This window comes from Phacochoerus africanus, chromosome 1, assembly GCF_016906955.1.
Source record: "Phacochoerus africanus isolate WHEZ1 chromosome 1, ROS_Pafr_v1, whole genome shotgun sequence".
NCBI lineage: Eukaryota > Metazoa > Chordata > Mammalia > Artiodactyla > Suidae > Phacochoerus > Phacochoerus africanus.
In genome coordinates, this window is record NC_062544.1 from 201,631,074 (window position 1) to 201,656,102 (window position 25,029).

At 39.5% G+C, this 25,029-nt stretch overlaps 1 protein-coding gene across 2 annotated transcripts in view; it reads right to left on the minus strand.

The window, feature by feature from the left end:
* The window catches only part of MCF2L2 (MCF.2 cell line derived transforming sequence-like 2), a 252,449-nt gene that overhangs the window by 141,731 nt on the left and 85,689 nt on the right, over positions 1–25,029 (minus strand). For both annotated transcript variants that reach the window (XR_007135864.1, XM_047787395.1), the window contains exons 5-10: positions 23,858–23,977; positions 13,570–13,686; positions 12,684–12,833; positions 5,136–5,260; positions 4,468–4,582; positions 3,909–4,028 (exon numbers count right to left, since the gene is read on the minus strand). Coding sequence is in view for 1 of the 2 variants with exons in the window: in XM_047787395.1 (XP_047643351.1) it covers positions 3,909–4,028; positions 4,468–4,582; positions 5,136–5,260; positions 12,684–12,833; positions 13,570–13,686; positions 23,858–23,977 (747 nt within the window). In the remaining variant the exon portion in view is untranslated. The remainder of the gene's footprint in view (positions 1–3,908; positions 4,029–4,467; positions 4,583–5,135; positions 5,261–12,683; positions 12,834–13,569; positions 13,687–23,857; positions 23,978–25,029) is intronic.

The following is a 25,029-nucleotide window of genomic DNA, read 5'->3' on the forward strand; positions in this document are numbered from 1 at the left end:
TCTATAGCCCAGAATTTACCCCACCACCTCTGTGATAATAACAAAAACAGCTAACATTCACCAAGTGCTTATTATATGCCAGGTACTGTTCCAAATATGTACACCAACCGTTCCTTTTACTCCTTACAACAAACCCTTTAATGCAGGTGCTGTTTTACAAAAGAGGGGTGGAAATACCATGGACCAAGGTGACCTGGGTAGGAAAGAAAAGAACCAGGTTTCAAACTCAAGAAGACTGGCTCCAAAATCTGGCTGCAACCAACACACAGAGAGAAAATGGCTCTGCTTATCCTTTCTGTGCTTAGAGCTCAGTTACATTGATTGAAACTGTCTGACTTTCGTCAAATATAGAAGCATGAAAACTTGTCCAGGAAGTCACTGTTGACTCTTTTTTAAGTCTAGCTACCTAATTTATTAAGAATAGAACAAGTTTTTTGGACCCAGCGAACTTCACCTCAGGATGTTCCCCAGGTGCCTCATGGTGGTCACAGCCTGCCCCTGACCTGGCATGCAGCATCTCACCCTTCAGAACTATTCTTAAAATGCTTGAGGAGTTCCGTCGTGGCGCTGTGGTTAACGAATCCGACTAGGAACCATGATGGTTGTGGGTTCGGTCCCTGCCCTTGCTCAGTGGGTTAATGACCCGGCGTTGCCGTGAGCTGTGGTGTAGGTTGCAGACGCGGCTCGGATCCCGAGTTGCTGTGGCTCTGGCGTAGGCCGGTGGCTACAGCTCCGATTCAACCCCTAGCCTGGGAATCTCCATATGCTGCGGGAGTGGCCCAAGAAATAGCAACAACAAAAACAACAAAAAACAAACAAACAAAAAAAATGCTTGAGATTTTGGAAGAAAGATGTGAGAAACAAGTCTAAATGAATTTTGAGAAGAGACCCATAAATACAACACAAGAGTTAGCATCAGATGGCTGGAAGATTACTCTACTGAAATGAATGGATGATAATAATAGCCTCTAAGCTCTGATCACCTTCTATGTTCGAGGCACTCACTAATTTCTTACCACACATCTTATTCATTTCATCTTCCCAGGAACTCTGTGACACAGGAATTATTATTATCCATTTTACAGATGAGAGGATATGTTCAGGAAGGCTAAGAAAAACTTGACTAGGGTCACACAGAGCTGGTAGTTGCTAGAGCTGAGATTTGAATCCACTTCTGTCTGACTCCAAAGCCTGTGTCATGCCATGTTCCAGCCCACTTGGCTTCCCCGCTTGTGCTAGGATAATGGCTGCATAGGCATAACTACCAAATCCTTCAGGTGTCTGCAAAGAACTTTACTGTAAAACCTCCAAAAAAAATAAAACCTCCAAATCGCAGTTTATTTTTTCAGTCTACACAGGTTTTGTTCAAGAGAATCAGGCAACAGAACCTCCGAAGCAAAAAAAAAAAAAAAGAAACAATGAGAAAGAAATGGCTAAAATCAGGTGCTCTGATCATAAGCTTGGCATCTTTCAGATGCTGAAAACTTCAGAAGGCTGGACAGTCAAGTTGCAGCATGTAATTCAGAAAACTTTATTGTAATAACAGTTTATTTTCTCCTAAGGCACAGGATGGATAAAACCATTCTGCCTGGACTCTGTGGATCATATGTAGTAGGTTAATCCAGCTAGTTCAGGAACACTGCTCATGAAAGATGGGTCATGGTTCACAGAGCATTTCCAAGTCCCATGACCAGAGGTTTCACCTCTATCTCCGGTCAGCAATTTTCAAAGTATGTACCAAAGATCACAACTCCAAGGAGGTGGGCAGAAGAGAGAATGTGGATGCAGTCATGCAGATCCATCCCCAGTATTTAAAATACAACCCAGAACACCATCCAATGGCTTCCTCTTTCATTGAGAATAAAATCCAACCCTCTCCACACTGCTCCCAGCTCATTCTCTCCCGGCTGACAATGTTACAGCCATTCCTTGGACTCCCAACCTCATTCCTACTTCAAGACCTTTGTACTTGTAACTTTTCTGCCTTGACTGCTATTCCCTAAATCTTTGCATGGCTATCTAGATCTCAGATCAAAGGCCTTTCCTAACTACTCCTCTAAAGTAGCACCCCCAATCACTTTTTATCATATCACTATCTGATATGATTATTTGATTACTTTTCACCCCAGTAGAATGTAACCTCCATGAAAGCAGGGTCTTGACTGGTTCACCACTACATCCACAGAATATAGGACAAGGAACATTTGGTGATGAATGAATGTCTTCCTGGTGTGTCAGCAGCTACCTTCATTTTATACATATCCACATATAAAACTGTACTTTTCAAACCAAAAAACGAAGGTGCTGGGCTTGATGATGCATTTTTTTCCCTAAAATAGGAATGTATGTAGGTGAAAATATGTAGTATCTCTATTTAATAAGGAGTTTACTTGAAAAAAAACTAAAATTACATAAAATTGGGACTATCTTGGAGAATCTGAGATAAGTAGTTATCAGATACATGAAATTCAATTTTTTTTCATTGCTTAATAAACTGTTTTGATGAGTTATGCCTTTACCTCCACAGTGTAACTGTCAACAATCACTGATAACAGGAGTGATCATCAGGGAAGGATGAGAATGGTGAGTGAGTCTGGGTGCACAGGTAAGTTTGCGTATTTACACGTGCAAAAGCACCTCCAGCTCAGAATCCGTAACTGACAGCTATTTTTTTTTTTGTCTTTTTTGTCTTTTTAGGGCCATGCCTGCGGCATATGGAGGTTCTCAGGCTATGGGTCGAATTGGAGCTGTAGCGTCTGGCCTACGCCAGAGCCACAGCAACACCAGATCCTCAACCTACTAAGCAAGACCAGAGACCGAACCCAAAACTTCATGGTTCCCAGTTGGATTCGTTTTCGCTGTGCCATGACAGGAACTCCCATAACTGACAGTCATTTAAGCTAGAGTGGCCTTGGTTTACATTTGCTACTATAATTGAGGAGATATGTCTCTGACTATAATGTGTGTTTTGAATGCCTGGGGATCTTATTAAAAATGCAGATTCTCATTCTAAGGTGGGGACTAAGATTTCGCCATATTTTTAATAAGTTCTCACTCAGGTGACATCTATGCTGCTGGAGCAAGGATCACACTTTGAGAAGCAAATCTAGTACTACAAAATTACCATCTGGGAACCCTGCTTCTAGATTAGCTCAGAAAGGAAGTGGTAGCCACAGAGGACTTAGTTCCCAAGAGACAAAAATATAGAGAACCCAATTAAAGAAAAGCAGAAAGGAACTTCTCTGGAAATAGATGAATGGGTTTTCTTAATTCACAATAAGCCAAATTTGTAAGCACTCAAAATAGACTTACTCCTAAGTGCTGACTTGTGTACCGATCTGGGAAATTGTTTAACTCTGATATGAGAATTTGAAACACATATATTCCTTTGTAATTGCAATACTGACAACTCTTTGAGCATGAGAAAGAAGGCTTTGCCAACTCTGTGTAGTAACAAAACTAACTGGGACCAATTTCCCCTTTTCACCATATTGCTTGTTATAAAATAGGTTACTTTTTTCTGGTTTCCCCTTTTCAAGTTTCCCGTCCTTACCACCACCCAGCTCCCCCACATCCGGCCCAGTGGGTAATACTCTCATTACTTTCTGCTGCTCTTCCACCAGCCTGCCACCCCACAAATGGTCAGTAAACTCTCAACTCACTTAAGCCTCCAGCCTCAACTGGCTGCTCCAGCAGCCTTAACAGAACTCTGCACTGCCTGCATTATTGCTCACATTGTTACTGTGCATATTCCCTGGGGACCTTGGGCGAGAGTGGGGTCACCGAAAAGGCAGGATTTGGGTATTCCTGTGTCATTTGACTATCTTCTTACAATAATGAGGGGCCATGCATGACCTGTAACCATCCAGTGACTTTCTTCCAAGTCCATGAAAATGGCAAAAACAAACCTGGCCTTCTCCTTCCAGTTTTTTGTGTTCCTTAAGAAGTTGCTCCACTCGCGTCACACTATCTCCGATGTCTGTACACTCTGCTTGCTCTGCCAACAAGTTGCCCAGGGCAAGCTTAACCTACACGACACATTAGAAAAATCCAGAAATAAGCCAACAAACACCCATCTGGAGGTACTCTAGACGACTAGAAAATCCAAAAAGGATTCAGGACATATGCATATCTATCGAGAGTTTTTGAAAAATTACAGTTCATTAGCTTTCAGATTAAGTTGGGGGTGCTGAGACACATGTAGATGCAACATTAAAGCAAAATTGAACAGATTATCAATCAAAAAGGAAGGTAAACCATCACTGAAATACCATGTCTGCCAATAGGAAAATGGGATTCTAGTGCATTCCTACCCCACTGCAAAAGCGAGAAGGGGAAATCAAAGAAATAAGGAGGGAACTGGATTTGGGAAAGGAGGGAAGCCTGATACCCACAGTTCAAGAGGAAAGAGAAAATCAGAGATCACTGAACCATAAAAGGAAGTTCTATTCAACAAGAAAATAACACCTCACAAAAATTTTGTTCAAAATGCTGCAGCTGTAGGCATTGATTAAGCTTCAGGTGATGCTCAGACCAAAACTGACTGAAGGCTTTTTCTGTTTCATCCAATTGAACTAACAATCTGTCAAGAAAGAATAAGAAGTGAGAATGGTTAGCACTCATTTCCACAGGCTCATGTAGATAACACTCATGGTTTCCATGCTACTACTTGTGGTACTTTCCTTTCTATGGAAATCTCTGCCACCTGTGACTTCCTCATGGTTCAGCTGGCTCCCACATTTTTCACTTTTCAGTCAGGATACCCTTGGTACTAGGCAGAAAAGTCACTTCAGATGTAGCTGCTATGCTTTAAAATGTGCCCCTGGTAATCTTACCTTTGTGCTTATTTCTTCCACCCAAGCACAACACCCAACCAAACTGTTATTTGCAAATGAAGCTCAATAAATACTACTATCTTCCTTGACATCCTAGCATGTGGGAATGGCATCCTCATAAAAAGATCTCTGTAGATGGATGTCAGATGGATACTGTGGTTTTTTCTTTGTTGTCTCAAACATTCTTTCTTGACCCCACCAAGATCCATCAGCAGCTGTTTCAATCTATTGGTTGTTTCAGATCATCTGGTTCTATATTTTCTCTCCCCAGAAAGCAGATTTCCCCCATCCCCCACTTACCTTTTCATGGTAGCTACATTGTCAAGTTCATTCAGATTGAGTTTGCTGGTAGGACTTTTGGTTGCTGGTTCTCGAATACATGACAGCAATGTGGCCCCTTGCTTTCCAAGTAACTTCAGCTCATCCTAGAGAAAGGGAAATATAGTCTCTCTTAAAACGAATTAACAAAAGCAAATCCTTGGTAGGTCTGAGGTGAGATGAATGGTGAATAGCAAATTAAATGCTAAAAAAGTCAAGCTATAGCTTTTAAAATTAACTTATTCTTAATAGGTAACACACATGATACAAAATTCAAGATATACCAAAGGGTATATATTTTAAAAAAGCAAGTTATGTATCCATAGCCCATCTACTCTCCTACTTCAAAAACAACAACTGTTAAGTTTTTACGTCTATTTCAAGCTGTCATAAATTAAAAACTGTTAGTTAATAAAATCTGGTTTTAATCCAAGACAGTGACCAGAAATAAGAAAATGACATCTATCAAATGTAAGTGCTGGAAATGCCATGCAATAATAATGTAATAATCTCTAGCTGACCATGAATAAAACTTCATCCGGTCTCATCAATAAACACCTGCCAGTCCTTCCCCCTGCTCCCAAAGCGTGGCTTTATTCCATAATGGAAGTTTAGCATAGATAGGCAGCAATTTCAGTTTGACCTGGAAAGATTCATATTTCCAAGGCAACTCTATTCTCCTCTTTTTACATGTGGACTTAGGGTGCTGCAACTGGGGAAGATGTCAGGCTATCTTCCTTCTCCCAAACCCAGTGGCACTAGCCCTCTACTTGCACAGCACAGGTGGTCTCTCAATCCCCTGAGCATTCAGTGGGAGGTAAGCCAAAAGGAGTGGAGCCTGGCCTAGGATTTTGCTGCTAGGAGCTCTGGGCTTGGCCCCTGGGTCACAGAGGATGCTGGTTTGCTATGCCCTGAAGGTAAGAATGGGCCCATAGTTACAAAACAATCACTTGGATGCACATGAATACCAAATCTCCTCCTCTAGGCTCATCACTTCCAGCCTCATAGGATGCACAGTCATTCCCTGTCGGAGTTTTATACTCTCCACTGGAGTCATACAGAAATCCAGGCCCTCTCAACCTCATGCCTCTGCTCCTTGTCTCCTATCCCACTCCAGTATTCACCCTCTTCAGAAGTTCCCATTATCTATACCCATCCTCAAACTTGTCCCAGGATCTGGCTGATGAAAGATTTGACTCCTCTGTTCTAGGCTCTCAAAATTCTTTGGATAGCCCATATGGCTCTGTCCTCCACAAGTAATGCCCCAAATCAGCCACGTGGTTGGTATTCCTGCCTGGGAACCAGACATATCCCTTCTTTTCCACTCTCAGGTATCAGCCCTCATTTCTTATCTCATTGATGCTCATTAAATATTTGTAGGTTGGATGAATTAAAAATAGTCTAAAAGAGATTACGTTGCAGATGGATTACAAACAAATAAGAAGAGTTCCCGTCTTGGCTCAGTGGTTAACGAATCCGACTAGGAACCATGAAGTTGTGGGTTCCATCCTTGGCCTTGCTCAGTGGGTTAAGGATCTGGCGTTGCCATGAGCTGTGGTGTAGGTCGCAGACACGGCTCGGATCCCGAGTTACTGTGGCCCTGGCGTAGGCCAGTGGCTACAGCTCCAATTCGATCCCTAGCCTGGGAACCTCCATATGCCGTGGGAGTGGCCCTCAAAAGGCAAAAAGACAAAAAAAAAAAAAAAAAGAAAGATATGATGGGAGAGAAAAAAATCACTCATTAGTAAGTGCTCTTAGCTTTCCCTCTTCTTCCTCCCCATGAAAAAGGGTCTTGGTTTTAACTCAGTCTCTTAACTGCCTCTGAGCTTACAGCATTCTAGCAGCATTGTGGCATTAGCTGTTATCTCTCTCTCTCACACACACAGTGTGTGTGATGCAGAATTGGGAGGAGAGATGGAGGGACCAAAGAAGAGGGATATTGCTAGGGCAAAACGGAGACATCAGAGCAGGAAACTTGGAAGAGAGATATAGCCAAAAAGCTGCAGAGCATGAGGAAAGCATATGAGAGAAAGAAGATGAGTCTTAGTAAGTGATGTCATACACTGTATTTCCTTTACATGGTTTAAAAATACAAGGAAAAACTGTGACCTGGTTACTGCTTTGGGACAAGACAACATAATCACCTTCAGCAAGGTTACCAAAATCCACCATAAACAAAGAGAGAAAGATTGAGGAACTATAGTACTTGGAAAGCATAAAAGTACGTTGCCCAACTCCAAAACAGAGTTTGTCCCTGTTCACAATGGTGACAATTCAAAATATTTAACACCTGTATAGAGCAGTCACTGACCAATCAGCACAGAAGTCAGACAAAATGCTGAAACAGTGCTGGGGTCATTGTGGTCCAGGTGTTAACCTTTCAGTTGCCAGAATCATGAGGAGGTCTGTGGGTCCTGGGAAATGGGCGAGGGAGGTGGAGTGAGGCACTCAAGGGATATAAATCTTTAACTCTTTAAACAACTGCTACAGCTGTCCCAGTGTGTATTTATCATTATGGTTCCATCACTATGGAGACAAGCAGTTGGTCAGAAGACCTATGATGGAGTTCCCGTCACAGCGCAGTGGTTAACAAATCCGACTAAGAACTATGAGGTTTCGGGTTCGATCCCTGGCCTTGCTCAGTGGGTTAAGGATTCAGTGTTGCCCTGAGCTGTCGTGTAGGTTGCAGACACAGCTCGGATCCTGTGTTGCTATGGCTCTGGCATAGGCCGGTGGCCACAGCTCCGATTCGACCCCTAGCCTGGGAATCTCCATATGCCACGGGAGCGGCCTAAGAAATGGCAAAAAGACAAAAAAAAAAAAAGAAGACCTATGATGTAGCAAAGCATGGGGGACTACTTTAAGGTCAAAAGAATTTAAAGTTCCTGGGAGGAATTCTTTCCTATGACAAGTGTAAGTATGAATGTAGACATTCATTCATTCATTCAAAATGCATTTACTATAAAGAACTATTACTACATGCCAGGCCCTGTGCTCGGCTGTGTCAGGGGCTGGAAGTAGAGGTAAGATGGGAAGTAAGAGGACCTGTTAGAGCCTAGAGAATACGTGAATGATGAATGCTTCACACTCCTTATTCAGCCTTTATTACTTACGCAACATCAGCCACTAAAAGTGAACTCTACTGTCCTGTGTTATTCATAATGCTGACTAATGAATTCCAGAATCTGGACTTTAAAATGCAAATCTTCATAGTTCAGGGGAAAAAGTCCCTGAAAGAGATGAGATATCCCCTTTCCTCAGTGGCTACTGAGTGAAATCTTCCTATGACTTAAAACTAGATCGATGCTATAAAACTGGGTTGTGATGATCGTTATACAAGTATAAATATAATAAAATTCATTGAAAAAAAAAAACTGGATCAAAACTTTGATTGTTAGGGTATTAACATTGAAATATCTTATGGCATTTCAGACCTATTGATACACATATTGGTATTCATAATACCACTTCTGTCTTCCTGTGCAAAATCGAGACCTCTGGGTCTACCCATTCCTAACTTATATTCTCTGCAAGTAGAGTCTGAACAAAGGGTCTTTAAAAACTCCTAAATCTATAAAATTATTGCTAAGGTCTTGAAAATAAGTAATTCTGATAGATTATTTTCTTCATTATTTGTTACCCTGGTGGTATTGATGGAATTGTCATCTCTGAATACAAGACTGAATGAATACTGAATGGAACAAATACTGAATATGAAACTGTATTTATATCTATAAAGATTGATCTGTCACATAACTGAAGGATCCCTGGCACTTACCTCTGCTCCTGTGTGATGGTTAAAAGACCTACGGGTCTTTTAGATTTACCATTTTAACAACAACAACAACAACAAAATGGGAGTTTTATCCTATTTAAATGAGCAAGGCCAGGGATCAAACCCACAACCCCATGGTTCCTCGTCTGATTCGTTAACCACTGAGCCACGATGGGAACTCCTCCCTTCTCTTGTATGTAGTATGATCTGGCAACTTTACAGGTACCTATTCAAATCATTTGCCCATTTTTAAATTGGGTTACTTGTCTTCTTAACGGCTGAGTTGTTAAGAACTGTTTATATAGTCTGGACACTAGACACTTATCAAACACATCATTTGCAAACATTCTCTCCCATTACATAGGCTGTCTTTTCACTTTCTTGATAGTGTCCTTTGAAGAATAGAAATCCTTAATTTTGATAATTCCAGTTTATTTATCTTTTCCTCAGGTGCTTGTGCTTTTAGTGTCATATCTAAGAAACTGTTCCTTAATCTAAGGTCAAGAAGATTTACATCTCTATTTCCAAGAGTTTTATAATTTTAGAATTTACATTTAGTTCTTTGATCGATTTTGAGTTAATTTTTACATATAGTGTGAGATAAGCTTTCTATTTCCTTTGTTTCCCATGTGGATATCCAATTGTCCCATGGTGCAAGGATGTTAGGCAGTTTCATTCCCATGAAAAGAAAATATCTTTGGTCATTTGTGCGTTTTTCTTTTTCTTTTCTTTTCTTTTCTTTTTTTTTTTTTTACTGCCAGCATTCAGGCTGGAGGAGGAGCTCAGTGATCTGCTTCCGGAAGATGTATATATATAAGTTCATGAGAGTTTCAGTAAGTTTTCTCTTTGTGCAGATAGGATCCTGACAGCAGCAGGTGAGTGCTGCCATTCTGCTTGTAAACAGAGAGATGGCTTATATCCCGTCAAGCCTGCCTTTCCTCAGGAAATAATCCTCTCCTTGGAGAAGGATTCAATTTTCAGAGGAGCTTGGGGGCAATTATGTGCACGTGCTCTAAAGGTGTATTCCAACTCTCCTTCCATGTGTGAAAAGCACACACAGGGATGGGATGTGTGTATGGTGTGTCCTTGCCTTGATTCATGAGGACCTTGGCCTCCCCCAAAGAAGGCTAACACTGTGTGTATAGCACCTCTCTTCCTTCTGTTCCTCAGATGGTATAGTGAAATCACAGAGAAAATAAAGTTTCAAGTCTTAGCATGAAGCTCAAGTGCCCACAATATGACTGAACAGAAAACAACACATTGAAATTAAGAACATTCTTTGACCATAAATATGGATTAAAAGAGCCAACCTGTAGCTCAGCTTTAAGGAAGGAATTTGTTTCTAGAGAAGAGCTTCTTTAAGCTCATAAGGGTGCTTGAAAACACAATATGATTCTTTTGCTGTGAATGTTCTGAGATTTTTTTCTTCATAAACATATTGGTTTGATATACCAGTGTGGTCAAGAGAGAAGATATTATTTGGGAAGGTAATTTTGAAGAAAGTGGTAACAACTCCATAAAGAATTAGCAAATGATGCTGTAAAAGTAGTCAAGTTAAATGACTCTCCTGTTTTCATTGGTTGATTGTAGAGGCACCTCTGCGCTTATGTGAATCTAAAATAAGGGCTCTCAAAGATCTCTTAGAGAAAGGAAGTCAAGAAACCAAACCAAATCTCTTAATGCTGTGCTGTTCAGACAAAAACTTTCTGGACTGAGAGGCAGCTGTAAATCATATACTATTACTCTCATAGATATTTAAATAGATTTAAAAGTTCACTGGTCTGAGGATGAATCTCATATTGTTTTTTCACTTGGAAAAGATGCTTTCCAAATGGAAAAAAAAATTGTTCAATTAATTATAGAAACTTTGGTTAAAAAATAGGTAAATCACTCTAACAAAAATAAAATAAAATGTATAAATAATCAAAAACTACTGTTATTAATAAAAGTTTCAACAATATTTTTTAATAATATAAACTCTTACTTTGTAGAATTTTTGGATGGGAAAAAGGAAATATCTAAAACCTAGTTTAATAATTTTGGAATTTTTGCTTCTAGTTTATAAGATGTGAAAGAAATCAAACTTGTATTAAGCCAATAATTAGTAATCACAAAAAAGAAAACCTCTGTATTGTCTTTAAAAGAATATTAATATTACTTGGTAAGATACAGAATAATCTGTATTTGTATTTTAACCCAAATTCACTTAATATTTTTTTCTTCCAGTTTTATTGACATATAACCAACATACAACACTGTATAAGTTTAAGGTGTCATCTTGGTGCTTCTACTCTGCAACCTCTCCCAACCCTCCTTGGAGTGAGGCACAGAACACACCTGCTCATGAGGCCAGGCTACAGCCCCATTCACAACGCCTCCCTACAGGTTTCTACATTCAACATCATATCCGTATACTACGTGACTACTCTGTAGGCACCTATGGACTTGACCCTGTGGGCCTGGACCACCAACCCTTTTCTAGTAGACTTTCAGCAGAGGTACCCTAGACCCAGCCTTTCACACACCTGTGCCACCTCTTCCAAGAACTACGCGAGGTGAACTTGGCCAATACACTCGGCAAAGAAAAAGGTCAAGCTTCTCAGAGGCATTTCCATGGAAAATTCTAGGATGCTTTCAGGTTTCTACAGTTTCAAACCAGATCTCTTGATTACTCAGAGTAATTTTGAGAATACATTTTGAACCCTTTATGGTGACCAAGACTCTTAAAGAGAGAATTAAACAGTGCTCCCTGACACATGAAATAATTAATTTACCTCAACTACTACACTCTGACTCCCCTAAACTGAGCTATGTGTTTCTTGGGTTTGTATTTTGTTTGTTTGCTTTATTGGCATGTAGTGACGGGCTGTCGATATATGTTGAATAAATACAAAATCAACCACTTAGCAAGGCAAATTTTCTGCAAATTTTTCATCACAGATAAAAGATTTCAGCTCTTCTTAAGCTCAATGCAGCAAGAATACATGTAAAGCTACAATGGATCAACCTTCCCATCCTGAATTTGCTGCCCTGTTGAATTCTGGTCTCCTGTGAAATAATGGATTTGGTCTGTTTGCGCTTCTGGGGGCGGAAAGGGGCTGACACCCATCTAGTAAGCCCTGAGAAGACTTCCCTTTGCTGCATGATCTGAAAGAATTTAGTAGGCTCCCTTCCCAGCAGGTTCTAATGTGCTTTTATGAATCATTTAATAGGCGCCTCTCCTCAAACCAATTTTAGAACACCTTTCATAGTCTTTTTTTTCTCAAGCTGGTCCTCAAATAAAAAGACATATCCCTGAGAGAGTGATGCAATAAGTCTGCTTATTAGTCTGCCCTAAAATTTCACAACAGCCTTAGGACAGTTTATGTTTCAAAAGCTGAGTCATCCTTCTCTCCCTCCCTGCAATTTCAGCCCATTATATCTTGCTCTGTGCTGAGATAGGAGTGACCATAGGAGTATGGACCTCAATGCAATGCTCACAAACCTCATCTCACAAGCACAAAGCTGGAATGAGTTTCTTTTTGAGGGGCTGCTTCTCATAGGCCTTATCTGCAAGGCTTTCACATATACTACCCAGTCTTTAAGAGATTTTTCTCTTCACATACTGTCTATCCGGATTGAAGATAATTAGTGGCTGCCAAGTCAATGGAGAAGAGAGGAGAAGGCTTAACTTTTAATTCTGCTCACAGCACCTCCAGGAAGCCGACCATCTACCAGCACAGAGGCTGGCCTCTGAAAGGTCACTGACCACTTACCTGCATCTTGTCCCGTTGTTTTGTGTGGGACATGAGAAGGTCTTCAGTGGATGGCACACTTCTGGGCAGCTCTGTTGTGGCCAGACAGTCCCCAAAAGTCCGGAGCATTTGGGCAGTGGTCTTCAATGCTAAAGCAAAATTTTCAATGGCCTAGAAGATCAGACCATCATAACAACGAGGAGGGATTAACATTCACCAACATGCTCTCACAATAGGACAGGAGAACTAGCTGCTGTTTCCTGCATTGTACTTTGTGCTACACATTTTTCTATCATCTCAGTAATCCAGAGGAGAAGGCATTTTATCTCCATTTCATAGAAGAGAGAACTGAAGCTCTAATAGGGCAAGTGAATCAGCCAAGATCATATTATTAAGGCAGCAAAGAAGGAAAGAAGGCAGGATTCAACCCATGGTTGCTCTATTTTTGCAGGAGTTTTTCAAGGATCAAAAGAAATGGTAAATTTGAAAGAATCCTGGGCACAGATGAGTACCTTACAAATGTAATAGTAAGAATTAAGATAAGAGGGTATGTGAGGCCTACAAATGCCATCCCAGAAATAGAGGAAAGCCAGAGCTTTCCTATGGTAGGTCCCATTAACAAATTAACTTGATTCACTAAGATAGGGCACAAATGAACCTATTGACAGAATAGAAACAGACTCACAGACTTAAAGAACAGACTTATGGCTGCCTAGACAGAGAGGGGAGGGAATGGGATGGACAGGGAGTTTGGGGGGAGTAGATGCAAACTACTACATTTAGAATGGATAAGCAATGAGGTCCTACTGTACAACACAGGGAACAATATCAGTTGATCTTTATGGTCCTTCTCCATCTCTAGAAAAGCTGGAGGGACACTGAAAAGGGCACATAAATTGATACTCACAGTTCGATGATTTATCCACTGACTGTGGCGATATTCCAAAGTTCCCCCTAAGTCCTCTGTCAGTTGGCTTTTGTCAATGTAGCCATGAAGGTCAGAAACGGAGTTTAACATAACAATCTGTAACAGAAAAAAAACCCAGTATGTTTCTCACAGATAATTAAGTAGCTCATCCAGATTCTACTGTGACTTAAACAGTACTTTGACTTTGCCTGATCAGGCATTTATATCCAAAGATGTTTACTACATCCAGCAGAGAAACATTCTGAAGTCTCTTTCCATTTTCCTCCTTTGAATAAGGAACGGCACAGTGCTGAACAGTTTGTGACAAAATGGTAACTTAGATCAGCGAGCTCAGTTCTGAGCTACGTAGAAGTCAGGTCTTGTTTTACGTGAGTTTTTGTCAAAAATTCCCAGGCTAAAGTATACCCTTCAGCCATCAAAACCAAATGCTGTACTGAGACCTAAAAATCTGTGATGAAAATCCCAATAAAGGGTGGGCTGAATAAAATAAATAAAAATAATACATAAATAATAAAATAAATAATCATAAAATTTGAACACAGGGACCTACTGAGGAGCGTGGATTGAGAAGATTCACTACTCCGATGCACCTTCTATGAAGAACGGTGATAATGCCCCCAACTGATCTTGCGTGGAAGAGGTTTGAGGCAATCAAGAGTGTGTTTTCATAAGTTAACACGCCTGCTGATGAACGAATGCCTAGACTTCTAGAGAAGGGGGACACACTCCAAACTGTCCCTTTCTACTCCTCTGCAGTGGTCCCGTCCAGGGTGTGGTCCTGACTCTCAGTCCCAGGGTCCATATAACACCCCAACTCACTCCCACCTCTGAAACCATCCCCCTTATAACCTTTAACTAATGACTCTGTATTTCTTCAGTCATTAATTATTTTGACCTGTGAGTATAAGAAACCTCTTCCTTCAAAGCCTCTCCCTCATTTACTGCTGTGGCAGCACTGACTTAACAGTGTCATATCCAACACGTACATTCTTAGAACAGATTCTTAGCCAGAGGACATGAGAATATAGGCTTTATTCTATTATTATACAGTAGCAGTCAAGGGATAAATCTATTTGGGGATGTAAAGAATATAAGTTAGGGCCCAAAGTCTATGGGTGAAAACACAACTGATTTACTCATTCAACAAATCTGTATTGAATTTCTAATAAATGCCAGGCTCTGAGGGATACAATTAAGTATGACAGGCCCTGCCTTCAAGGCACTTAGGCTTAGTGGGATTTGATTCTACACTGTGTCAGGTCTCATGCCCCATGCCTTTCTCCTTCTTCACTTCTGGAACAGAGTTTGGGAACTTTAAAAATTATTTTTAGGGGAATTCCCGTCATGGCTCAGTGGTTAACAAATCTGGCTAGGAACCATGAGGTTGCAGGTTCGATCCCTGGCCTTGCTCAGTAGGTTAAACATCCAGTGTTGCCATAAGCTGTGGTACAGGTCACAGATGCAGCTCGGATCCTGTGCTGCTGTGGCTGTAGTGTAGGCCGGCGTCTACAGCTCTGAATAGACCCCTAGCCTGGGAACCTCCATGTGACGCAGGAGCAGCCCTAGAAAAGGCAAAAAGAGAAGAAAAAAAAAGTTATTTTTATAACATGAGAGAAAGGAAAACAGAAACAAAAACCTGAACCCGTCTCTGTCTTTCCCTCCTAAAAATTTTAAAACAATTTTGGGAGCTTCAAAAAGATTTTTAATCTTTTTAAAATTAGAAATTATAGGACGCATAATAAGACATGATCAGGTAAAAAGTGTATTTTACTTCTCAGAACATTACTTGCTATGGTAACACTCGGGATTTTCTAAAAAAAATACCAATGTGCAATAAGGTATTAGGCAGAAGTGACTTTGCCCACAGGCTGGAGTTTTAGAACCCTCTCCTGCCAGGCTGCACACCTTCTGTCCCATTTTACTTAACAAGAGAGGGAGGCATGCATTCCTACACTTGTCAGGACTCTGCTTTCTCATCTTTGGCCTCAGATAACCAAGACGAATTTTAAATTAAAAGCTAAAAGTGAATATTCAAAATAAAAAGAAGACATTAAGAGATCCAACACTGTTAAATACTGATCTGTAGACTGAAAGCAATCCCAACCCAAATCCCCACAGATGTTTTATAGAAATTGACAAGCTGATTCTAAAATTCACAGGCAATTGCAAAATACACAGCATAAGTAAAACAATTTTGAAAAAGACTAAAGTTGAACAAATCACCCTACCTACCTGATTTCAAGACTTATTATAAACTGGGGAGTTCCTATTGTAGTCTAGCAAGTTAAGAACCTGGCACAGTGTCCATGAGGATTTGGGTTTGACACCTGGGGTCACTCAGTGGGTTAAGGATCCGGCATTGCCACACGCTTCGGCAGGTAGGTTGCAGATGTGGCTTGGATCTGGCATGGCTGTGCTGTGGTGTCAGCCAGCAGCTGCCGCGCTGATTCGACCCCTAGCCTAGGAACTTCCATATGCCATAGGTGGTGGCCCTAAAAAAGAAAAATAAATAAACTACAGTTGTCAAGAGTGCGATAACAGCGAACAATAAACAAACAGATCAACAGAAGAGAACAGAGTCCTGAAATAGACTCACACAGCTATGGTTGATTTATTTTTTTACTTATTTACTTTTAACTTTGAAGTAAATATAGATTCTCAGGAAGTAGCAAAGATCATACAGTGAGATTCCATGTACCTTTCACTCAGTTTCCTCCGAAGGTTACATCTTAAATAATTATAGCACAATATCAAAACCAGGAAGTTGATACTGATATAATGTGTGTGTGTGGTCTTGTCATTTTCTCACAAGTGTAGATTTGTGTAACCACCAGTACAATCAAGATACAGAACTACTCCATCATGGGAAGACCTCCCTTGTGCTACCCTGTATTTGTTTGTTTGTTTTGGCTGCACCAGTGGTGTGTGGAAGTCCCTAGGGATCAAGCCAAGTGCTACAGCTGCAACCTGGTCCACAGCAATGACAACACCAGATCTTTCTACCTCTGTGCCACCAGGGAACTCCATGTTACCCTTTACACCTGTCCCCATTCCCACCATCCGTGAATCCTAGCAAACACTAAATATGACTTTTGATGAAGGTACAAAATTAATCCAACGGAGAATTAATTCCGTGTTCAATGAATGGTGCCAGAACAACTGCACATCCGCATGCAAAAAAGGATTCTTGCCCTTACATCTTACTCAAAAATTAACTCAAAATGAGGAGTTCCCATCGTGGCACAGTGGTTAACGAATCCAATGAGGAACCATGAGGTTGCGGGTTCTATCTCTCACCTTGCTCAGTGGGTTGACAATCCGGTGTTGCTGTGAGCTGTGGTGTAGGTCACAGATGCAGCTGGGATCCTGTGTTGCTGTGACTCTGGTGTAGGCTGGTGGCTACAGCTGCGATTCGACCCCTAGCCTGGGAACCTCCATATGCTGTGAAAGCGGCCTAAGAAATGGCAAAAAGAAAAAAAAAAAGAAATATTTAAAAATTAACTCAAAATGAATCACAGATCTAAATATAAAACATAAAACTTGAAGAAGAAAAATCTTCTTCTTCTAAGAGAAAAATCTTAGGAGGAAATTTTTGTGTTAGGCATAGTTTTAAGATACAACACAAAAAGCACAACCTATCAAAGAAAAATTGATAAATTGGATTTCATCCAAATGGAAAACATGTACTCTCCAAAAGACACTGTTAGAAGAATGAAAAGACAACTCAGAAACTGAAAGAAAATATTTGCAAATCACATATCTGACAATGGGTTTATATCCACAATATACGAAAAATATATATCAACTCAAACTCAACAATAAGAAACTATTAAAAAGGGGCAAATATTTGAATAAATGCTTCACCAAAGGTGATATGTACATGGAAAATAAGTACATGAAAAGCAGTTCCTTACCATTAGTTGATTAGGGAACTGCAAATTCTACAAATTAAAACCACAGTGAGAAAAAAAAAAAAAAAAAGAACACAGTGACATACCACAATGCACCTACTAGAATGGCTTAAAAAAAAAAAAAAAAAAGTCCATCTCCAGAGTGGCAAAAATATAGAGCAAGCGGAATTCTCCTACATTGCTGGTGGGAATACAAGATGGTAGAGCCACTGTGCACAACAGTTTGGCAGTGTCCTATAAAGTTACACATTATACTTACCATGTGGCCCAGCAAAAAAAACTTGTGTGAGAATGTCTATAGCAACTTTATTCTTGACTGCTAAAAACCTCAAACGACTCAAATGTCCTTCCCTGGTGAATGGATAAATAAATTGTGGTAATCTATAATGTGGAATAATATTCAACAATAAAGGGAAAGAACTAATGACGACATGGATGAAGTCCAAATGTTTAGTGCTAAATGACAGAAGTCAGACTCAAAAGACACTCTCTGGAAAAGGCAAAACTATAGGGATGGGGACCAGATCAGTGGCTGCCTGACGTTAGGGCCAGAAGAAGAGCTGACTACAAAGGGACAGCACCAGGAGATTTGGGGGAGTGATGGAACCATACTGTATCTTTACTACGGTGGTAGTTAAATAAACCATGCAATTGTCAAAATGCATCCAATCATACACCAAAAAGAATATATTTCACTGCATGTAAATGAAAAAAAAAAAAAAGGAGAGGCAGTTTTACCATAAAACCTTCTTCCTCTTTTAATCTTTACAGGATCAAGAGGGGAAACAAAGTTAAGTTCTATATAAAAAAGAAGGAAAGCATAATAATTTCACTCACAAAACACAGGATGCATGGAGCATATAAACTTTGCCTTAAAATAGTTCTTCTGAAAAAAAAATAGTTCTTCTGCCTTAGATTATGTATTTGCCTATTTTGCATCCTTTCATCACAGGTCCAATTATATTAACTATATTACATTACTTTCTGTATTTTTGATGATCTGGCACATACGACCTCACCAACTGGGGAGAGGCTAGCTAATTTTTAGAGATTAAAAAAAGGACTGGAGGGAACACGTTTGTCATTTGAAAACTACCCAAGCCCAAGCCCATATCACCCAACTATTTTCTTAACTAACTCTTACACAGCAAGTCAACATTTCCCCTGCCCTAAATCATCCCGGGGCAAGGTGCCATGCAACTGGTATTGGCCAAAAAATAGAAAATAAATAAAAAAGAGTGAATCCTAAGAGTTCTCACCATGAGAAAAAAAAATCACTTTGTTATCTGTTTGAGATGATAAATGTTCACTAAACTTGTGATAATCACTTTATGATACATGTAATTAAATCAATACGCTGTACACCTTAAACTTTTACAGCGCTGTATGTCAGTTATGTCTCAATAAAAGAAAAAATAAACAGGCAAAATACATACATTGGAGTTTGATTACATCAAGCTTGGTAACCTAGGACTCTGAATTCTGTGGTACATCACAGCATGTGGGAAGTTCGGGCTTCTCTGTAAGGTAAAATGCTAGCCTACAGGGCAAACTTTTTGCATCGAAACATGTCCTACTATATGTGCCATATTTTGGGGGACTGAGAGCTTTTAAGAAGTTCAGTTTAGTTTAAAATGAAAAGCACATGGGTAGGGGAGTTCCCCATTCATTGTGGCTCAGCAGGTTAAGACTCGACTAGTATCCATGAGGATGTGGGTTCGATCCCTGGCCTTGCTCAGTAGATTAAAGGAGCTGGCATTGCCATGAACCGCAGTGTAGGTCGCAGATGCAGATCGGATCTGATGTTGCTGTGGCTGTGGCTGTCAGCTATAGCTCCAATTCGACTCCTAGCCTAGGAACTTCCATATGCTGTGGGTGAGGCCATTGAAAAAAAAAAAAAGCATATAGGGTAATAAATCAACATGCGCTACTACAAAGCAAAGTAGTTAAGGACATAGCACCAAGGTAAAACAGACGTTCTCTCCTTAGTGTAGATGTACCACATGAAAAGCAGGGCATAATCCACATACATGCCTATATACATATTATCACTTCCAGAGGTGTGTTTTATACACAACCAGGGAAAGATGTATGACATTTGGTCAAATGCTCAGTTCAAACTCCAAACCTGAGTTACAAGAAGCAATTGACTAGTCCTTATTTTTGAAGGCGAAAAAGGTTCTGATGATTATGGCAAGGTATTAACTTCATGTAAGTCATTATTTTCTCCAATTTTAATTATCACTTAATTCAGGAAAACAAAACAAAAAACTCATGGCTCGCACTTCCCTTAAGCACTCAAATATTTAAAAATAATTGTCTACAACAGAATGGGAAATTCGTTTTGAGCATGGTTAATACTCAAAGTATAGGAAAAAATATTTTAAGAAATTTGATAAATTAATATAAAATGGAACCAAAAGAGGGAAAATAAAAGTGGAAAAGAGAGGAAAATGAGAAAAAAATATCTTGTCTGAGATAGTTACTTTTCACTGAGATGAGCTAAAAATTTTCTCAGAGCAGTTTCGATTAAGGTGGAGGGTTTTGTTTGTTTTGAACAGACAATATGGGTAGGTGGTAATAAATTCAAACAGAAAAAGAGTTTATCTAAATAGAAAAATAGCCTTCCTCTCACCCCTCCCCGAAGGTCTCCAGCACTACATCCAAGAAGCAACCACTTCAAAAAGTTCCTTATATATCTTATATCCTTCCTAAGATGATCTACGCATATACAATCATATTTATGACCCTCTTATTTTATTCAAATGAGAATATACTATATATACTATTTCCTCTTGCTTTTACCCCAACTTAAAAATATATCATAGACGGGAGTTCCCACTGTGGCTCAGTGGGTTAAGGACCTCACACTGTCTCCGTGTGAATGTGGCTTAACCCAGTGGGTTGATCCCTGGCCTCACCCAGTGGGTTAAGAATCTGTCATTGCCACAAGCTGCAGGAAAGGTTGAAGATGCAGGTCAGATTTTATGTTGCTGCAGCAGCAGCTTGAATTCAACCCCTGGTGATTCAACCCCTAGAACTTCCATATGCCACAGGTGCAGCCATTAAAAAAAAAAGAAAAAAATATCATAGATGGTCTAAAATTTAAGGTATCAATGTGAATGTTATAATTTCTATAATAAATACACACATTTATATAATTTAAAAATGTATATATGTATACACAATTATAAATAAGGACATGTAATGTGCATATATGTTCATATATGCTCAGACTCTGCTGAAAGGGCCTGGCAATAAAGACACCTGAATAGTAAGAGCATATCTAGCATCTAGATCTTGGTCTGATTTACCACTGAAAGGAACCAGGGCTCATCAGAGGAATGGCTAATTACCAGGCTGGATTGGGGTATACATGAGATGAGTTTGGAACATAATATTAGGTCAGAAAGTAAGGAAGCACTAAAAAAAAAAAAAAAAAAATGATGGGAGCATGTCACAAGGACACAGGAGCCAGTTTGAAGGGGCTCCTACTAGCCAAATCTGGGACAATCTGAGTACCAAAATAATTAAGAACTGTAATGAATTATAAGCCATTGGAAAAAATAAGAATCCATAATGATAACAGGAAAATAAATAGGTGGTAAGGGAAAGCTCTACGTTTCAGGAGAATACCAACTCCTGATTAGTAAATGCTGAGAGGACTGGAGTTGAAAAATCATTTGCAATCGATATAATAAAGGTTGTTTCAGGCAAGAATCATCAATGGATATTAAATATAAAGAGACAATTTTTGAGGAGCAGGGTTCTTTGTTTGTATGATTTTAAAGGGTCTCTCCAAAGATTCTATATTAGTTGTAAGGCAAAACATCATACATTTGAGATATTGGACAAAGCTTTGACCAAGGAGTCAAAATTAACATCACCAGTGAGGGGCAGATGAACCCTGCGTGTCTCCACATGAGATACCCTGAGAAAGCCATGACATCAATCAAGTGGTTTTCCAGCTGGAAATGCATAACCCAAATCAAGTTCTGAGAAACCGCCACACAAGCCCCAAATGAGGTATGCTTTACTTTTTTAAGAGGCTGTATTATTCAAAAATGCTGATGTCATAAAAGACAAAGAAAGGCTGTGAAAAGGTTTCAGATTAAAGGATACTAAACAGATAATTAAATGCACTATCTGATCATAGCCTGCATCACTGTACATAAATATACACAGAGCGTACTTATTATGTATAGGTATAATACATGTATTTCTATATATACATACATATTCATATATAGAGAGATAAATATGCATAGAGAAAAAGAGATGTATGAATCTACAGAGATGTATAATGTACATTGAGGAGCAAATAATAAATAAATAGTAAAGCAAATGGGGATAAAATGTTAACGATAGGTGAATAAATATGGGTAAAGGGCATGTTCTTTGTACTAGAAATTTTCTGAGTTGAAAATCATTTCCGACTCAAAAAATAAAATAAAAGATATCACATACTTTTCTATGCCACTTTAGATGTATCCTATTTTTGGTTTTCACTTTTTAATTGAGATACAATTTACACAAGTAAAATGCACAGTGTTTTTTTTGTTTGTTGGTCTTTTGTCTTTTTAGGGCCGCATCCATGGCACATGGAGGTTCCCAGGCTAGGGGTCTAATTGGAGCTATAGCTGCTGGCCTATTCCAGAGCCACAGATCTGAGCCACATCTGACCTACACCACAGCTCATGGCAATGCCGGATCCTTAACCCACCGAGCAAGGCCAGGGATCGAACCCAGAACCTCATGGTTCCTAGTCAGATTCGTTTCCAATGTGCCACAATGGGAATTCCTCAAGAGAATATTTTTGAGATGTATCCATGTTGTTACAAGTTCAATACTTCACTTCTTTTTATTGCTTAGAGTTATTCTTTTATATGAATATGCCACAATTTATTCATTTATTATTGGATATTCTTGTTCATACCTTCTGTAGATACGTGTCTTCATTCCTCTTGGGTGGGGCACGGGGCAGGTGTATATTAAACTCTATAAGAAACTACCAACTGATTTCACTGCGGTTGAACCATATCTCATCACTTTTGATGGCTGCAAATTATTTAACTGATTTGGTAGACTACAATTTATTTAACCAACCCCCATTGTTGGGCATTAAGTTTTTTCTAATCATTTATTATTACAATTTGGTAATGAATATAATTACATATTCAGCTTTGTGTACAAGTATGAGTTATTTGTAGAATAACTTTCATAGGTAGGTCAAAGAGTGTATACATTTTAATTTTTTATCAAATATTGTCTATTAGTCTTTTATATTGGAAACCAATACGAAAATTATTAATTCCCATTAAAAAAGTATGAAAGTGCCTGTTTGCCCCACATCTCTGCCAGTTACAGGTAAAACTTTTAATCCTATCATATTAATTTGTACTTTTTATGAGTATTACAATGTTGGTTTTAATTTTTACTTACATGTGCCTATATTTGTCACTCCCATATTTTACATCCTTATTTTTCTTTACCAATACTAATTGCAACTTCTCTTTCTTTTTCAATCTCTTTCTACAACCTTGGACACCAACTTTTGTTTTCCTTTTTATAGTCACACCTGTGGCATATGGAAACTTCCAGGTCAGGGGTCAAACTGGAGCTGCAGCTGAAGTCCTATGCCACAGCCACAAAAACACTGGATCTGAGGTGCATCCGTGACCTATGCTGCAGATTGCAGCAACCCCAGATCCTTAACACACTGAGTGAGGCCAGAGATCGAACCACATCCTCACAGAGACAATGTTAGGTCCTTAACCAACAAATGTTGGATCCTCAACCCAGCACTGAGCCACAGTGGGAATTCCAAGGACTCCACATTTTATATAATACCACTAGACTTGTGTAACTCCAGCACGCCCCCCTTTTTTTTTTCCTTCACTGGCAGCAGGCAGAAAGTTCCTGGGCCAGGGACTGAAGCTGCACCACAGCAGTGACAATGCCAGATCCTTAACTCATGGAGCCACCAGGGAACTCATTCAGTATTCCTTTACCCAAGTAAAAACTCCCCAACTCAAAAACCTTCACTGGATCCCCATTACCTACTGAATAAAATCCAGACCCTTTATCTTCACACTTAAGATCCATTCCATATTTCTTATCTTTTCTCCCAAAAGATTATCCTGTATGTACTTCCCCAAGAATGATGCTTCCTCAGGGACTTCCCATAAAATGAGTACTTCCTGATTCCATGTCCTGATACATGCCACTCTCTCTGCCCAGAATGCCCTCCTCTCCCCTGCCTAAGGAGAATTACCTTCCTTAAAAGGTAATGGCTCACATGCCATCTTCCCCCCATGCCCCAAACAAATGCAGATAAGATGAAAGGTCACACTTACCGGCACTTTCATTTTAAATTCATCTCGATAGTATTTAATGCCAATGTCAGTGAATGTCCTCTGGATAAATCGAGATGGACGAAGGATGAATATGAGCTGCAGGTTTCCTGGAAATGCTACCTGGAAGGATCATAAAAGATATCAGGCAAGTGCCATATCCATTGTCTCCTCTTACCCAAGATTACAGATGACAAAGTTAAAGGGGACACCATGGATGCCAAAGAATTAGAATATATTTCACAAGATTTCAGAGCTGATAGAGATCTTACTGGTCACATAATCCAAATCCCTCCTTAAAACCAAACCAATCAAACAAAAAGTTTTTCTGATTGAAAAAATAATTTATACTTTACAGAAAAATTAAGAAAATAATAGCACACATTAGAATGAGAAAAACACCCATGATTTCATAGCCATTCTTTAAAAATCTAATTACAGGAAGTTCCCGTCGTGGCGCAGTGGTTAACGAATCCGACTAGGAACCATGAGGTTGCGGGTTCAGTCCCTGCCCTTGCTCAGTGGGTTAAGGATCCGGTGTTGCCGTGAGCTGTGGTGTAGGTTGCAGACGCGGCTTGGATCCCACGTTGCTGTGCCTCTGGCGTAGGCCAGTGGCTACAGCTCTGATTCGACCCCTAGCCTGGGAACCTCCATATGCCGCGGGAGCGGCCCAAGAAATAGCAAAAAGACAAAAAAAAAAAAAATCTAATTACATATGGGCTACTTTCTCTGCTTAAATATCTTTATTATAGATTAAAGTCATACCACAGAAATGTCTTGCAACCTGCCTTTTTACTTAATATTATATCATTGGTTTTTATTCCTCTTATCAAAAATTCTTTGGAAATATTTTCATGGGTGTAAAATTTATTCAACTAATCCTTTATTGTTAGCGATTTAGGCTCTTCTATATTTTTACTATTATAAATAACAATGAAATTTTTATCCACATTTTGGAACATAGCTTCCTAGAAGAATTACTGAGTCAGAGATTTAGTATTTTAAGGGTTCTTAATGCATATTGTTGCTAACTTGCTTTCAAGAAGCGTTGCCCTCATCTTGAGGTAAAGTCCTGAGAAATGAAATAACAGATTCATGTAACAACTTAGTGGCAAAATTGGGAATCCAAGTCTCCCATTGCTCATTGCTTTCCATTCTTCCAGCGGTTTCCAAGA